We start from the raw sequence: 17,775 nt of genomic DNA, 5'->3' as shown, positions 1-17,775 counted from the left end.
TAAAATACAGGTCTAGGAACATGTTTATTCGTTAGATTCTAATACAGAACGCTCTATAGACAAGATAAAAGTATAAATTATGGATTAATTGTTTTAATAAATATTTTTAATTGATAATAAATCAGTTTATTTTAGTTTGGTAAATCATACAGATTGAAAAACTGCAACATTTACCAGTAAAAAACATTTATAATTGATATCAGACAACAGATATATTCGGCATAATTGTTTCTTTTTTTAGCTTAAATATCAGAATAATTATAATTAAGATGTGTGTGTATGTTCTGCTTAATGTTTCTACATTAAGACATTTCAAGCTGGTTATTCTTAGAAACAAAAGTTCTTCTGCTGCCTTAAAAACTGAAAAATCAGTCAAGACAATTGATTACGTTTTCTGGCATGACAAAAATTAAAAATTAGTTAGAAAAATTGACAATGTTCACAAGTCTAATTAAGGCTATCATGATTTATAGTGTATTCCTAAAAAAAAAACAACTATTATTGTTATTATTATTTTATGGGAAAAATATAGTTAATTTACATTTATCCCCCAAAGTCACAGAAAAGCCAATATATGATGCAAAGAGAAAAAGAGAGAGAAAGAAGGGGGTTGTGACAGAGGAAATGATGGTGTCATGATCTCTTAAGTACCTGTATCATAACGGATTTTGTGGACAGACCAGAGCAGTTTGGGTGCAAGATTGTGGAACAAAGTGTGTACTGAAGAAGGCAAATTAAAGGTAATTTTTTTTACACCTGTATTTTACCATGTTTTCTCTCTAACAAACACTAGAAACGACGATATTGTTTGAATTTATATTTACATGCCTGAATTGAGGAAGTGCTGCCATCTTTACATGACTAAATTTGACTAAATATTTATCTCTCCTAGCTACTAGATAGATTTTTGCTTATTTATCATCTCTTGTCCACTTAGATGTCAGTCTCACATAGTCGTTCTACAGCTCACATCTTCTCGTCCAATAATCATTCATGCTCCTCACTGGTCAACACCATGGCTTTGGCTCCCGACTCCACCACTTCAACATCCAGTAACCTGACTGCTCACATTCCACAGATGGAAGGACCATACGGCTATTCGATGGGGTCTCAGGGACTCTCCAGGACAAATGATAGGAGCGGTGAGCAGATGATGGGCATGGCGTATTTGCCCTATTCGACATGCTCAAACTCAACAGCGGAAAGACCAGCACAACACAGCCACATTATACAACCGGTAAAAGACATTTTATTTTTATTCTCACCACTTTTGTGCAATATTACATCAATTGTTTTACTGCATGCCAAGTAATTGTTTTTTCATGTTCAATCTGCCTCTTCTGTGAACCTGGAAACACGATAAAGGAGTTTTCTCAGTTCCTTCTTCCTCCACCTCCATCCACATATCGACAGCCAGGTCAGAAGAGAGGTCTGAATAAGGACAGCGTGGAATACCGGGTGAGACGTGAGCGCAACAACATCGCTGTGAGGAAGAGCCGGGATAAAGCACGTCGGCGTATCCAGCTCACTCAGCAAAAGGCCTTGGAACTTCAGGAGGAAAATCATAGGCTGCTACAGCACATCGATCAGCTTAACCATGAAGTGGACATGCTCACTCGCCATCTCTCTCATCGCCACATACCGAGCAAAGTCAGTGACATAGGAGTTGAAGAGCACTGTTGAGTGACCTTAGAAACTCACTTACCTTAGTTATCAGGTTAGTGGACCTGATTGCAAAATAACATCATTGAGGATTGTAAAGACTGTAAGATTACACTGTTAAATACACACTCAGTTTGTTTCAATAGGAAGGTCTGTAAAACAATACTCAGGCTGAAATGGACAGTCAGGATAACTTTCATTGTGTATTCAATTAACCCACTAAAATGAAAATGACACCCTTTTGTTAATTTTTTAATGTTCAGAAATTCATTATGTAATTGACCATACAGGGGGATTTTGCCTTCACATCAATGCTCAAGATTTTTTGACATATATTAGAGCAAATGTAATTTTTTTTTTATTTTCCAAGAATTCAGGGATTAAATGCAGCATACTTCTGTTTTTATTGTAGTATTATGTGGTAGAAGTGAATTAAACAAAGTTTCAAGAACAATCAGATGTTTCATTCATAGAACCTTCATCAGCTCTGCTTGTAATGTGTTTCTGACTGTGTCTTCATTAACAAGTACAGAATTTCTACAGAATGTTTTCTATTCTGTTGATATATATTTATCAGGGATATAAAAAAATCTTAAGTATCGTAACTTCGACCGGAAACTTCAGCACACACTGTATCTTGTACGGGTACAACAACACCAATAACGATAACTTAAAATATTCATAATAAGAGAGAAGGAAAAATATCTTTCACAGCACAAAACTCAAAACAAATTTAATTCAATTCAAATTTATTTGTATTTCACTTTTAACATTGGACATTATCTCAAAGCAGCTTTACAGAACATAAGAAAAATAATACAAAAAGTTTTAAATTATACAAAGCTTAAAATAATACAAATTATTATTATTATTATTAGTAGTAGTAGTAGTAGTAGTAGTAGTAGTAGTAGTAGTAGTAGTAGTAGTAGTTTATTTTAACCATTAATTTTGACTATTTTTGTTACCTGATATAATGATCACTTATGATGATCAATGAAACGCTCATTAAATTAATTGATAATTGAGTGCCTGCAGTCTTTTGCATTTAACCTATATTTCATATCAATAATGTATGTTTTATGGTAATTTACAAGACTTGTATGTTATCAAATGTTGTTGGTTTAACAAAAAGTCCCAATAGACATAAACTAGCGTATACAAGTGGTAACTTATTGGAAAGGATCCTCGAACAATAATGGAGAAATAACCAAAAAATATTACCCACCATTTATTATTATTATTATTATTATTATTATTATTATTATTATTATTATTATTATTATTATTATTATTTGCAACTTAAGATTTTTGATATATAACCAGAGGTGGAAAGTAGCAAACTACAAGTACTCTACTTACAGTACCAGACTATATGGTTGACTGTTTTTAACACTGGAAGACTCTAAGCCAATTAAAAGTTAGTATGAACCAATTTTAAATAATTTAAATTAGAATAAAGTAGTTTTCTTCGAATTACTATTTAATTAGTAGCAGAAATATTGGAGAAAATGGAGACAGATGAGTGTTCATGGCCTCAATTTATCAGCTATCTTCAGTTTTTAAAATGCTTTAAAGGAAGTGGTTAAGACACTGGGTTGTTGATTTGAAGATTGGTGCTCAAGCCTTAGCACTGCCAAGCTGCTTGAGCAAGGCCCTTAACTTACCCCCTCCCTGGGTACAGAGGTGATCTAACACCAACTTCCAAAGCTGGGATATGTGAAGAAGGAATTTCAGTATGCTGTAATGTATGTGTTTATGTGATTTCTATTCCTCTTCTATATAGTTGGAAACATGAATGGATTAACATGAGCTAGCTAACCAGCTAAAGTTACCTTTCTAATATAATGCTATTAATTGAAACATGGTGTTCACTTCAGTCTAACTCCATTGGTAAGTTATCATAGAACATTTTCAGATTAGTTGTGCCAGTTTTAGCAATATTCTAGTTAGTGAGTTTTGGATGCTTTCCATCACTACCAATAAGAATAGTAATATTTCCAAAGTTTATTTTTAACTATTTTTGTAACTATTCCATTTTTTGGTTTGTAGCATGTTATCAACTACATTATTATTAAGCCTCCTACCCCTTTATTTCACCTACAGCCTCTTGCTAACTGACACAATGACACAGGATTTTTGCATGGGGAAGAGCAGAGGCCCAGCTCTGGTGGGACGGGTATGATTTCATCATTGTGTGGGACACAGAACTGGAGATACCATCAACAAGCATGGCTTTATGAGCCTTCCTGTGGCTGCCACTGCAGTCAGAGGACACACAGATAGCGAGTGGGAAGTGGACATGCATTAGGGTTTGGTTTTTTTTTTTTGCTTGTTTGTCTGTGTTTGCTGGTGATCCAGTGTTATCAGGCCTTGTCATCTGTTTGTTCTCACACCATAATATTCACTTGGGATTAAAAATGCCTTTTGCCTTTTCTCTATAGTGTCACTGCAAATATGATACACAGTAGATTGATGGCACAATGATACCAGGTGGTGTGTGTGTGTGTGTGTGTGTGTGTGTGTGTGTGTGTGTGTGTGTGTGTGTGTGTGTGTGTGTGTGTGTGTGTGTGTGTGTGTGTGTGTGTGTGTGTGTGTGTGCGCGTGTTTCAAACAGTTAATTTTTTTTGTTTGTGTGTGTGTGTGTGTGTGTGTGTGTGTGTGTGTGTGTGTGTGTGTGTGTGTGTGTGTGTGTGTGTGTGTTTTCAGTTTCTACCCCAAGCTAAAACTAAGCCATGAGAGCAGATGTCTGGAGCTGATAACACCAAACTGACAGGTTGTTAGAGCCATGAGGGAAAACAGTGAAAGAGCAGGGGGAGAAGATAGGATTGGAGCGGAAAATCTTCAGAGATCTTACAAATATACCTGAATATATGGTGAAAGAACTTTGTGCTCAAATGTTTGTTGCACCAATCTCTATGGGGTAATATGTGGTTCAAGGCCTGAAATACGGCCACACGATTAGGAAAGACAGTATTTCAGCTCAGTCTCAGCACCTCAAAACCCAGTGTTACTCAACACCAAATGACCAATGACTTGCAATTATTTAAAAGCCAATAAATCTAGAGTGAACTTCAGTATTTCTTTGTAATTGTGAATAAGATAAATGTGATTCTACAAACCACTAGAACGGAAAAATACGAGTGATTAACAGAGAGTGAGAAAGTACCTTGAAGAGGAGATGAACACGAATGTGAAGGAGAGTTTAAGTAGTGGCACAAATACTCCTTAATCACATACTTTTCACATGATCAAAGTTTTCAATAATAATAATAATAATAATAATAATAATAATAATAATAATAATAAAAACACGTAACAATAAATGAATCATGTAAAAAAGTTTTAGTACAGTTTTAAAAATTTTTTCATGTGACTTTTCTGAAAGGAAAGCATCTGTAACTACTAATAAAATAATAATAATAAAAAAAAAACACTTGCATGTGTGTTTATTGAATATTCCAGATTTAGACTCTTTTGTTGTTATAATAAGCTCCACTCTTCTGGGAAGGATTTTCACTAGGAGTGTGTCTGTGGGAATCGCTGTAGAAACACTGTGTTGTAAGGTTCCCTTTAGAGAACACTCACGAGTAAAACATACTAATACAAGCTTAGCATATAACATTTCTCATCTTAAGCTTTTTAAGCAATTTTACAAATTCAGCAAGCCATATACACTGCAGTATTGCAAACCAAAGTAAACTTAAAATACATTTTATTACACACTTTATTTATACACATAATTAATAAACCTATTCATGAATTCCAATTTATCCCTCACTTGTGAGTAAATATGATATTAAAGCTACATTAGACAGTCATTACACTAGTGGTTTTCAATGATGTCTTCATGGAGCATAGCCAGGGGTCCGTACCATGATGAAGATCACAACCCATCATCAAAGGTTTGATTATTGAGTTATTGAAATTGTTCGACTTTTTGACTCAACAACTCAAAACAAACAAACGTATAAGTATTAACTTGGACCTCATGTGATTTGAGGGTGGATAGTTATTGTCCACATTTGACTAAACAGCATGTCTGTAATGGTAAACTGAATTAAAGGAAACTGTGATAAAATATAAACTTTTTGAAACGCGCACACACACAGAAACACACACACACAAACTCACACAAACACACACATACACACACAAACACATGCACTCACACACACAAACTCACACACACATACACACGTGCGCGCACACACACACACACACACACACACACACACACACACACACACACACACACACACAAACACATACACACAAACAAACACACACAGACACACACAAACTTACACAGGCACACACAAACACAGAAATACACACAAAAATATACAAATGCACACACAAACTCACGCAGGCACAAACACACAGACACACAAACACACACAGAAAACACACACACACACACACACACACACACACACACACACACACACACACACACACACACACACACACACACACACACACACACACACACACACACGTATCAATTTGTTTTGATATAGTGCTCCATCTGGTGGCTGAACTATGAAATCTCAGCTCTTTTGGAAAAATGGGAAAGTCTGCCGAAAGGAGCCGAAGGTTTCCGAGTCTGGTCGCGTTTTCCGGACGTTGTTCCGTTGCAGGTTTTTTTTCCGCCCTTTTTGTGTCCCAGGGAAACCGGTTCACACGGTGTGTGGTGAGTGTCTCAGACCCGCTTGTCTGCATTGAGCCTTTATTACATGTGTTGTGTCGGGCAGCAGCACCTCGGGCAGGAGGACAGCGCACCGACAGCCTTTGTTCGGACACAGGACCACTTGTACACCACTGGGCCACGCCATCGGATGTCTTGTGCTCACTGGACATTAGTGTTAAAACGTGAAGACTTGAACAGTGGACAGTAGCTGGGAAAAGGACCCGCGATTGTAGGAAGGCGATGCGGTTATGAAACGAGCTCTTTACCAAAAAAAAGGGAAAAAGAAAAAAGAGGAAAACAAATCGTCTGCTGATATATATATATATATATTACTGCGCTCTCTAACAAAGTGACATTTGGGAGATTTGCTCTCAGTCTCACCATCATCACAGGGCTCTGTAAGTCCCTTATATATCACACTTACAATGGGAATATAATGTTAGTGTAGGAAATCAGGAGTGTTTACATTGTTCATGTGTGTGTGTGTGTGTGTGTGTGTGTGTGTGTGTGTGTGTGTGTGTGTTACTGTGGAAACAGCTGAGCCCAGTAGGGCTCTTTTTTGTAGCTATATTATAACGACCTGCTTCAGTGTTGCTCCTTTCATGTTTATTTACATGCTGCACTTTTCTCCAGCTCTAATGTGTCTCTTATGTAATGCTGGAATACTCACATCCAGCCACTAGGCTGTACTACGCACTATATACTCCGATTTCTCCATCTTGAGATTCTGAAAAAATATTAATATTTAAAGCTTAAAGATATTAAGAAGCTTTACAGATGATTGAAAATGAACTTCAGCTGGATGACAGTAGTTGTGAGACCTACTGCACAGAGACATCCATTTACACAAGTTCATCATTAACCCTGTAATGTGTAAGCTTTAATATGGACACTTGTGCATTTTCTGAGTATTTTCCTGTAATTTGGTGATTTATTACAGTGTTTTCTCCTTCAGTACTCACATAGTTTCACTATTTTTCCTGTCAGCAACACAAACTCCTTCCTATTCCTACACCAGTTCTTAAATACAAATATCCAATTAAACAATGAAAACCGGATGCAAACATACAATTATATAATGAAATTTATATTATATATTTATCAAAAAATATAATTATAGTTATATATACTGCATTTTTTTATGTTTACAGTAAAATGCAAGATCAATAAAACATATTGTAGATATAAGTAATGTAAACACACAAACAAACACACACAAACACAAACAAACACACACACTCACACACAAACACAAACAAACAAACACAAATGCACACACACACACACACACACACACACACACACACACACACACACACACACACACACACACACTTTTACATTTACAGTAGAAGATCATAAAAAATAAAACATAAAAAATAATTGAAGATATAAGTAATGTATAACAATAAGGTATACTGTACCTACTGGGTTGGTGTGATACAGTCTGAAGCAAAGTAGATTATGTTTCTATAACAGCACATGTTTAATTGCTCTTATATCACAGCATGTTCTCAATGAATCATATATAACCGATTGACACATTGTGCTTTTTTTCAACCATTTTTGTACAGTATTGGTGCCTCTGAAAGACACTATCACTTGTTATCACTTATGTTATAGCAGCCTCTTCACTCACCAGCCTCTTTCTTCTGCCTCTTGATGTTAACTTTTCATTTGAATTACAGCCAACATCATTGGCAGAGCATTGACATTAAAAAAATTTAATCAAGACATGACTAATCAGATTAAAGAATTCGATATCTAAGCATAAAACTCTGAGTGAGCTGATTAAAATGACTAGAATGGCTTTTCTGCTTTGATACTATACAAAATGTACAAGTTTGTGCTGATTTTGACAACCAGAGAATGAAAGAAGAGAGACAATTATGCATAACTGCTTCACCTTCTCCATTTAGTCTCATGGAGCTGTTAAGATCTCAAATGTTTGAAATTCTTTAACCCACTGGCTGAAATACATTAGTTCTTAATGGGTTACATGTTTAACCTGCTCAGTGTCATATGAGAACAGCATTTCAAGGACCTCTGGAGTTTATTCCAGGTGTTTAGGACACTGTATCTGACGTCTGTCTTTTTCTCCGGTCAGAATGAACCATGGTTTCATTGATTCCCAAGGCAATGGTAAAAATATATTAGTAGGCATGTAGACAAGGCAGTATTTCAGGTATTTCAGTATTTGTTAAGTCTTTTACCAAAGATAATTTGATAATAGTTAAAAGATTCTGATATAACAGTATAAAATAGAAATGTAATAGCAATGATTTTATGTTGTTTTTTTTTTTGTTATATGTTTTTTTTTTTCTCCTTTGGACAGAAAAGGAAATAATGATAAAAAAGAAACCAAAATCTAAAATATTCTCTCTCTCTCTCTCTCTCTCTCTCTCTCTCTCTCTCTCTCTCTCTCTCTCTCTCTCTCTCTCTCTCTCTCTCTCTCTCTCTCTCTCTCTCTCTCTCTCTCTCTCTCTCTCTCTCTCTCACTTACACCTTTATTTCCCCTGTTCTTACACCAACATTAAGGGGTGAGTCCAAAGCCAGGTGCGAATCGCCGGACTCCTTACAACACAGCAGACGGCTTTTCGCTGACCTCTCACATCGAACCATGACATCCCCACCCTCTCCCCTGGCTTCTCCCTGCCCCTGCCCTCCTCCACCTCCCTCTCTGCCCTCATCCCCTGCCCCATCCTCTCCTGCACCCTCCACAATCCCAGTGCCTCCCTCACTGCCACCTACAGGAGAGGTAATGGTGATGGCCCTGGGCCGAAAAAAACAGAGACTCTTCATTGCGCTTTCCATCTTACCCAACCTCTTCTTGGCCTTCCTGCTGTCTTCTGACCCACTGTTAACCCTGGCATCACCCCATCACTGTCACCTGTCAGTATCCAACCCCACAGAGGAGGTGCTAAATGCCTCATTGCCCTGGGAGAAGGGTACTAGGGAAGGCGACAGCGGGGGACTCTCTCAGTGCACCCAGTACCTGTTTGTTAATGGCACACGCTCTGGTGTAGTGGACTGTGAGGTTGGTTGGGACTTTAATGTCACAGAAGGCCTGAGGAATAACATTGTCACTGAGGTAATATTTTCAATGATATTAAAATTTTAATTAATATCAGAAACATCGTCTTTTCATACATTTTACAAATACGTTTTAAACATTATATTTTAAACAAATCAAAAAATAGAAGCTGTATTTATAAAATGAACATCCAGAAGTTTAATTATCATTTAATTATTACTGATGATGGGTTGCTGAGATTTTTATTTATACAGACTTTCCAAGTAGTGCAGCTAAAACTATGCCCGATGTTTTCTGAAAAGTATGTGCCATTCTAAAGATATTATTAAACAGGATTTCTTTTAACCTTATACATGTTTGACATTATTCTTGAATAGATCGATATGTCTAGGATAAAGCTATGAAATTAATATTTTGATTTCAGAAACCTTTGTGTCTGTGACGCATACATGTATTATAGTCAGATTTTGAGAGTAACTGATTTGAGTGTCCCTTCTCCAGCAGTGGTGTGGTGGAAACATAGCCTGTCTTCCACTCATTCGCATATGTTAATCATAATTCCCTTTGTGGTTTAAACCATAATTATATTGTCATTGGTTTACCTATTACACAAGGTCACAAAGTGACTTCAATGGCTTTTAGGGTTCTTTTGCATTTTAATTAATGCACCACTTTCCTATAGCTGGTACTTGGCACGCTATGGGAATTATTTTAGTTTGAAAATCTACGCCTAGTAACGCAAACAGTGCACATGTTTATACCCTGAGTGTACGGAAGCCTGGTGTCAATCGTATCAGTACGACATAGTACACAGGGGTTCTCTGAGGTGTTGTTAGTTTTTGTAGGTGTGTGTGTGCATTTCTGTGAACCATAATTCTGTGTCTCACTGAGGTATTTTAAGCATGTTTTCCCCACTGCCTGCTTAGAGAATTAAAGCACAGGTCGTAAGCAGGCACAGCTCATGGAAAGTTGAAAATAATTTGCTTCATACATCACATAGCAACCACTGTGTTTATTATGGGAGTTTAACAACCTTAAGAGACTTTCAGTAATGCTTTAAAGTGGAACTTCAGCACTTCAGTCACAGCTGGAAGTTGAAGTTTGCATAATTTGGAACCAGGTTAAGTGGCACTGCCATTTTCAGGGTGTGGGCATGCAGAAAAAAATTAAGCACAGCAGGAGTTGCATTCTCATCATAATTACTAAATGCTTGGTAAACTGCTTTAGAACTTGTTTGATGAGTTACCAAACCGATTTTTCCACATGCCTTGCATTTTTCCAGAGCTTTGCAAACACACAACTCTGTACAGAGAGAACTATGTAGTATCTGGGTGAATAAGCAATAATATCATGCCACGTTTGAAGGCCTGAATGATACTCAGTCGATTTTTGATATGTCTATAAAATACTATCGGTTTAGTTTGTTGTTGTTTTTAGATATATATTTTTTACTGAGTAGTAAAACAGTTATTATATAATACTGTATGTGCTAGTTTAGCTTAACTGAGGAAGACCATTGTAGTTTTCCTGTTGGTGTTGTATTTTTTATGCATACTCTAAAAAGGTTGAATTATAATTTCAATTATCAACATTTCATTAACATGTTGTGTTGTCATGTTGAACCTGTCAGTTCCTTACTTCCTGTCTCCTGTCTTGGCAGTGGAATCTGGTGTGCTCTCAGTATTGGCTGGTCCCAGTAGAGGAAGTGTGCTTTATACTGGGCGTCCTCATAGGCTGCCTGGGCCTTGGATATGCTGCTGACCGGTGAGAAGAGATCAATGATCAACAATGTTAAAATTTCATTGATTTTCAGTGTGTGTAGAAACAATGTGTTTGGGTAAATGTCCTGGTATATAAGGTCTCCACAATGGTTTGTCCCTTCCTCAGATTGGGCCGGATGAAGACCCTCCTCATCTCGCTCACTTTGTCTGTGGTTTTTGGCATACTGGTGTGTGTGTCTCCTTCACCCGCCATGTTCATTGCCATGCGGTTCTGCTTAGCTGCAGCCACTGCTGGCGTTTATCTTGTGCTATATGTTGGTCGTAAGTAGTGTGCATCTTGAATGAGACATAAATCAAGTATTAAGTCTGATGTGTGTGTGTATGAGTACAGCTAAAATGCAGGGGCCATTAGCTCTTGTGTTGATATATGACACATTAGTTAATGAGAGTAGATGCTATCAGAAACATGAACTGTAATGCATTTTTAAGAATAATAATTGAAACACTTCAGGATGTGATGTCGTAAGAAAGAAACCAATGCAGGGATGGACTGATGTGGCCTGTAATACCACCCCGATGTTAATTATATTCAAATACAAGCATGTTCTGCCATGTTTTATATCTGTCAGTGCTTGCAATATTTTAAATTCATGTACAAAGGACACATTTTTAACTGCTTATAGAGTATTTAAACCTTTTTAAATATATATTTAAAAAAAAAAGTTAGTTCCAATTTTCACTTATATTACAGCAGCTCCTATATAAACAGCTATTCCTCCACCAGACTGTCCCTTTAAGTTAAGTCTCAAATAAACACAGCTTCTTATATTAACCTCAGTTCTTAAGACTTCCTTAACACAGCTTTACCTTGATTGACACAAAGTATGGACTCTAGAGACTTCTTTCAAAATGTTAAATAAATATCTCCTCTGAGAATAAAATATTATATCATTGTTATATAAATTGTATATGTAGGGCATGCACAACAATTTCACTCACTTAACTTAGCTAAAACTTACTTATATTGTGGTAGCTTAGTGGTTAAGGTGTTGGACTACTGGTCAGAAGCTTATGACTGAATACCAGGTCCACCAAGCTGTCACTTATGAGCCCTTGAGCAAGGCCCTTAACCCTCAACTGCTCAGATAAAATAAGATAAAATGAGATAAAATATAAGTCACTTTACAAAATGCAGCAACTGTCATATAAAAAAGAAAGATCACTTCACTTCAGTTTGTTATAGAAAATTAATCAGCCAATGAAGTATTCAGCAGTGCTATGGCATTATCATCGTTATTATACCATGATGATAATGATAATACATTTATTTACTCTATAATCTTAATTGTTTTGTTCATGACAATGGATATATGAATTTGCTTTTGTTGCTGTCTTGTTGCTTGATGAAAGGTTTGGAACTATGTGACCCTTCACTGCGTCTCCTGGTGACCATGATTGCGGGACTTACAACAGTTGCTGGGGAACTCTTATTGCTGGGAGTAGCTGTTGGATGCCCAACATGGAGGGGGGTGATAGGAACTGGAGCAGCACCTCTTTCTCTTTTCCTCTGCTATGGGTGAGGGACTGCTGGGAAATGTTTCAAGTCGGACATTTTTGAAACTGTACAGTGCATAATGGTTAGGCTTGGGCTTAGTTAGCTTTAAAGGTGCCCTGCCACACGTATTTCATTACTTTTGTGGTAATGTCTGACGTTTACCATGGACACTGTAACTTTTTTTGTGGAAAGAATGCCTTGGTTACCTTGTTTCAAGCCATTCTAGTGTGGTATAGAAAGCCTGCAGGAAGAATCAGCTCGATTTGCGCCAGTTCTCATTAATATTCAATGAGCTATGCTGCTTGGCTCCGATTGGCTAACTGCTAGGATATGAGAGCATGACTATTCATTCACCCAGCGCAATAAATAGCCTAGGATAGAGGAACTTTGTTTACAATCACCTGGAATTGCGGCAGAATGGCTTCTTCAGGTATATTGCCATATATATATATAGGGTCATATATATATATATATATATGACCCTGAATCTGAAGAGGAGACAGAAGAACCACAACCAGCTTGTTTATCCATGGATGTATCTGGATGGTAATTTAACTATTTAAGTAAACCATCAAGCATTTTGAAACGTAATAAAATGTATTCGTGGCAATTGTCTTCTGACATTATCACTTTTAATTAGCTAGTGGCCAAATGTGTGTAGATGACAAAAAGGGTGATCCCTGCATTTTCTTCAGAGTGCTGCTGCATAAAGTTTCATTCACATGAATGGGTCTTCCGAGGTCTGTTAAATCTATATAATTAGGCTATATAATAACCGCAGTGAATGGCAACGTATTTTGTGCTTTTAATTCACGTCTTTCATATCATTCTGCGAGAGATCTGTTCAATTATTTCAATATAATTCAATTGAAGGTGAAAGTCAGCTAAGACGTTGAATCGCAAATACCCGTGGACAATACCCCTATTATTACCAATTTACAATTATCCCTTAAATAAGCAGCCGAATTTATACCAATGTATTAGCCTAATAAGTTTTGGCTCGCAAAAAACCTGACCGTTGAAGTTCAGCCATCCTTGCTGTATAGGAAACTCACTGAGCTACACGAATTCTGTGGGCGCGGTCTCAAGTGGGAGAGCTCATGAATAGTAATGAGCTCGATCATTTCTACGTCACTCTGAGCAGCTTTTCTTACTGACCTGATTTCTCCGCTTATTTCTTTTAAGTGGCTAGAACTGACAGGGGAGGTAGCAGTTCATTTTCACATTCCCAACACAACACAAACACATATGGACCTAACACATATCAAAAAATACAAGTAAAAACGGTTTTGTGTGGAAGGGCACCTTTAAATAAGGGGAGGTCCTGACTATACAGGGTCCTGACAGAGCAATTCCATAAGCACAAAAAAGTCATTAAGTATAAAGTGATGAATGCCAACTGACTACATCTGACAACCGAGAGTGATTAAACCTTATTGAGATTAAATTCCTTCAGAAACAGGAAGACATTAGCAGGTTCCATTAGCACCTGTCTGTAACAGTGAATCAGCAATTTTTTTACCACTCCAGACCTCTCTGCTAGCATTAAAGTGTAAATTGTGTTGTTTTGCCTTTTGTTTTAAACAACTTGGCAACAAACAGTTTATCTGTATGCCTGTCTTTAGTATTCCAGGTGTTTTTCCAGAGTCTCCACGGTGGTTATTGCTCTCAGAGAGAGCAGCTGACATGAACTCGTTTAGTGAACACAGTGAGCGACAAAGAGAAGATGATGGCTTCACAGGTCTGTTCACAAACACAACTCATTACCTGCCTAGTTTACAGTGAAAACGCTGAAGTTGCACAGCACTTGCTAAATAGTTGTAGATTTGTTTTCCTTTAGAATACAGCCATTTAGAAGTGTTTCAGTTTGAGTCTTCATGTTCTGTGGTGGGATTAATAAATGTATCATGTTTGACCATTTGGATTGTAAATGTGACCTGTTATGATGTTCCTGTAGAGATGGAGTCAGAGTCCCCACAGAGTGGTCGTCCTCACTTGTCCTTCCCAGAGTTACTCCAGAGTCGAAACATCTGGAAAAACATGTGTGTCCTGGGCTTTACCTCGTAAGTCAATTTATATCCATATTAAATGCCTACTTTTTTAGTTTATATGATGCCTAGACCTTCAGGACACACTTACTATTAGGTATCCCAATAAGAATAATAGAGTTATAGAAAAGAATATGTTTTATTTTAATTCTGGATATAATTTCTCTCTTTCCTTTTCCTACTGTCTCTCTCAGGTTCATCTCTCATGGCATTAGTCACTGTTACAGCTCCTTCAGGGGCGATGTCCGAGGCACTAGTCCCAGTTTCTATTGGACCTACCTACTGTCTGTCTGTGCAGGAGGTGGAGCTTGGCTGTTGCTCTGGGCAACAGTGGACCGATGTGGTCGCCGTGGGATTCTTCTACTAGCCATGACAATGACAGGGCTCGCCTCTCTCATTTTACTGGGCCTGATGGAGTGTGAGTGCAGATTTTGCTAATAAAAATTTTTGAATTAAAAATTAATGTTGAATTTTGAGATTTGAGATGACATTTAAAAGAATGGAGATGGCTTTGGGGACATTTCTAGCACGATGGCAGAGCAGTAGTACAATATGTATTATCACACAAATGGTAAATACTGTACCTGCTGAAGTATTAAATCACACACACACACACACACACACACACACACACACACACACACACACACACACACACAGTTTTCTGCTTGTGGACTTAATAGTTGACTCTTCATGATTTCTGTTTGTAGATCTGAGTGAATCAGCCATTACAGTATTCTCTGTGATGGGCCTCTTCTCATCACAGGCTGCTGCCTCCCTGTGTGTCCTCTTTACTGCTGAAATCATGCCCACCATCATTAGGTAACACTTTACACTTATTAAAATATAACTCACAGTTAGGCTGAATGGCTTTATATTCACTATATGTGATCAGTAAACAAGGCACAACGTACTGGCGTTCCAGAACCTACAAAGTAGATCATGATCTTTTAAGTTTTTGAATGGTGAAATTTGTTCCAGTAGCTTTCATGTAACATTCCATTTTTTATATGGAAACCTGTGGCCCTTTTTATGGAGCTTTTTATATGGAAAAAGCCTTTTTATTTGGCAAAATAAAAGAATGGTTATATTGAAAAATATATATATATTTATATACCAGATCAATACCGATCAGAGCAATAATCAGATCAATTAAGTTTCAGTTCTAAAATCCAGTTTGCTACAGGCACACATTGGTATTTGTATTTATTAAACTATATTATAAACCATACACATTTTCCTTGGTCTTTCTAGGGGAAGTGGGGTTGGTGCTATCCTGGCTCTTGGCTGCGTAGGTCGTCTTAGCTCTCCTCTGATGGACCTGCGCAACCACTACGGCTACTTCCTGCACCATGTAGTATACTCTTCTCTTGCCCTGCTGGCTGTTCTGTCCATTCTGCTACTTCCGGAGAGCAAACGAAAGCCCCTGCCACAGACACTGGCTGATGGTGAACAATTCAGGCGCCCGCCACTGGGCAGGAAAAGGAGGGACAATGTTCCATTGCTTGCCACACCAAATCCAGAGACCTAGCCTTCATAGTACACTTACATACACCTGTTCTCCTCAGCCACTCCCCATGACTCTCACCATGTCTGTGTGGCAGAGGATGAGAGGGGGCACTTGGGACAAGCCTTCTTAATCTACCATTCTGTAATCATTCCTAAAGCATAAATGGAACTACAGCATGCAGAGCCATACAGGCTCCTGCTGAAGTGCGAGGGGTGAGAAACTCAATGGTATAGGGAGCCAGCCGCGCTCTGTAGTACCCCAGAGCTCAACTACGGCTATTGCAGTGAGTGCCAACTTCATATACCATGCAGCAGGTGGTAACCCTAAAAAGTAACACACTGGACAGTCACCTTCACAGACATAATACAAGTGTGTATTGCCCATATCGCACTGAGTGACTCTCAATTACATCAACCCACACAGGCAAGGGCTCAAAATACTACAGTTTTGTAAATACCTAAAATATACTCTGTTTAAACTGAAATAGAATATGAAGGTTTGGGAGGAAATAGAAATGTGCTCCTGCTGGCCGATCAGCACAATAGAACAACTTTATTGCAAGTTCTTCTGTTATTTATAAACGGGTAGTTTATAATGGCGTTACGGTATTGATTATTCTGATTTGCGTATGCTGGACTGGGGCATGCCGACAGAGAAGGAGTATTTATGTTACATAGGTTTACTCCTGTAGCATTCTTAAAGACATTTTGGTGTTGGAAGAGGAACAGGACTGAATCTTGCCACCCTGTATTAATGAGTGTGCAGGGAAGAAAAGCACTAGAATTTCCATTTGGTCATCCACTGAGTGCAAGCATGGAAGATGGGCCAAAGAAACCGAAGGAATGATTAATGCAGCTTTGTTTTAGTATCACCTCTGTCAGTTTTTTTTTTTTGGTTTGTTTAAAAAAAAAAACGCACTTAATTTTCTGTTGGTAGTAATTAACGATTATTATAATAATTGCTAAAACAATATTACTTGAAAGTAGAAATAAAACTTCACTTGACTGATTGCTTAAGATTATTTACCTAGTAATAAAATGTGCTGTAATTATGTTGATAAATCTTTAACCTAATTTAATTGAAAATAAAATGTTAAAAATGAAATTGGGCTCTGTATTTATATGAATGTGATGTAATGTGGTCTGTGATGGACTGATGTGTATTAGCGCACAGTCATGCCATGACCGTGACCAGGATAAAGTGAATACTGCAAATGAAAGAAATATACCTTAGTATTGTATTCACATCTCCTACAACTGTTTCAGTTTATTTACCTCCCTTGGAACACACATTTGATCCTTAGCACATGTTAGTCTTTAGGACAATGGAATACTCTATAAAACAGCTGAAGTAGTTGCTGGGCTCCAATATGCTATGTGGCATTAGTAAGATTATTCAAACCCTTTGGCACATAGCTGGACACCCTTTTTCCTATCAGGCATTTGTGATCTATTTTGAAATGCCATAAGACATCAAGCATATGCCTTTTTATAAGCTACACTGCTTTCTATAATAAATGTATTGTGTTTGTGTATAAAAATGTAATCTGCCAAAG

General features: G+C 37.5%; 2 protein-coding genes across 5 annotated transcripts; both read left to right on the top strand.

The window, feature by feature from the left end:
- The first annotated feature begins 579 nt into the window (after nt 1–579).
- cebp1 (CCAAT/enhancer binding protein (C/EBP) 1) lies at nt 580–4,971 on the top strand. Of its 4 annotated transcripts, XR_007140171.1 has the most exons (5): nt 580–740; nt 938–1,237; nt 1,366–1,717; nt 3,766–3,971; nt 4,369–4,971. XR_007140171.1 is itself a non-coding variant. In XM_047811493.1 (4 exons), exons 2-3 carry the CDS (start codon nt 938–940, stop codon nt 1,681–1,683), a joined length of 618 nt encoding a protein of 205 aa, XP_047667449.1. In that variant the 5' UTR covers nt 580–740; the 3' UTR covers nt 1,684–1,717; nt 4,369–4,971. The 4 variants fall into 4 exon arrangements, 3 of the variants coding, with proteins under 3 accessions (XP_047667449.1, XP_027005322.1, XP_027005321.1); XM_047811493.1 differs by lacking the exon at nt 3,766–3,971; XM_027149521.2 differs by lacking the exon at nt 4,369–4,971 and having other exon boundaries at nt 3,766–4,095.
- Nucleotides 4,972–6,234: 1,263 nt separating this feature from the next.
- Nucleotides 6,235–17,443, top strand: slc22a17 (solute carrier family 22 member 17). Its single transcript, XM_047810894.1, has 10 exons — nt 6,235–6,750; nt 8,891–9,443; nt 11,047–11,150; nt 11,274–11,428; nt 12,518–12,683; nt 14,288–14,403; nt 14,620–14,725; nt 14,905–15,128; nt 15,421–15,532; nt 15,965–17,443. The coding sequence occupies exons 2-10, from the start codon at nt 8,973–8,975 to the stop codon at nt 16,239–16,241; spliced, it is 1,731 nt and encodes a 576-aa protein (XP_047666850.1). The 5' UTR covers nt 6,235–6,750; nt 8,891–8,972; the 3' UTR covers nt 16,242–17,443.
- Nucleotides 17,444–17,775: the final 332 nt, after the last annotated feature.

This window comes from Tachysurus fulvidraco, chromosome 3 (genome assembly GCF_022655615.1).
Source record: "Tachysurus fulvidraco isolate hzauxx_2018 chromosome 3, HZAU_PFXX_2.0, whole genome shotgun sequence".
In the NCBI taxonomy this organism is placed as follows: Eukaryota; Metazoa; Chordata; class Actinopteri; order Siluriformes; family Bagridae; genus Tachysurus; species Tachysurus fulvidraco.
This window is presented reverse-complemented; position numbering and strand designations above follow the sequence as displayed.

Excerpts from the sequence above, each read along its gene's own strand:
- cebp1 (XM_047811493.1), top strand. The coding sequence starts at position 938 with ATGTCAGTCTCACATAGTCGTTCTACAGCTCACATCTTCTCGTCCAAT. Across the intron at positions 1,238-1,365 it reads ACAGCCACATTATACAACCG|GAGTTTTCTCAGTTCCTTCT; the intron begins GTAAAAGACATT and ends AACACGATAAAG.
- slc22a17 (XM_047810894.1), top strand. The coding sequence starts at position 8,973 with ATGACATCCCCACCCTCTCCCCTGGCTTCTCCCTGCCCCTGCCCTCCT. Across the intron at positions 11,151-11,273 it reads CTTGGATATGCTGCTGACCG|ATTGGGCCGGATGAAGACCC; the intron begins GTGAGAAGAGAT and ends TCCCTTCCTCAG. Across the intron at positions 14,726-14,904 it reads TGTGTCCTGGGCTTTACCTC|GTTCATCTCTCATGGCATTA; the intron begins GTAAGTCAATTT and ends TGTCTCTCTCAG.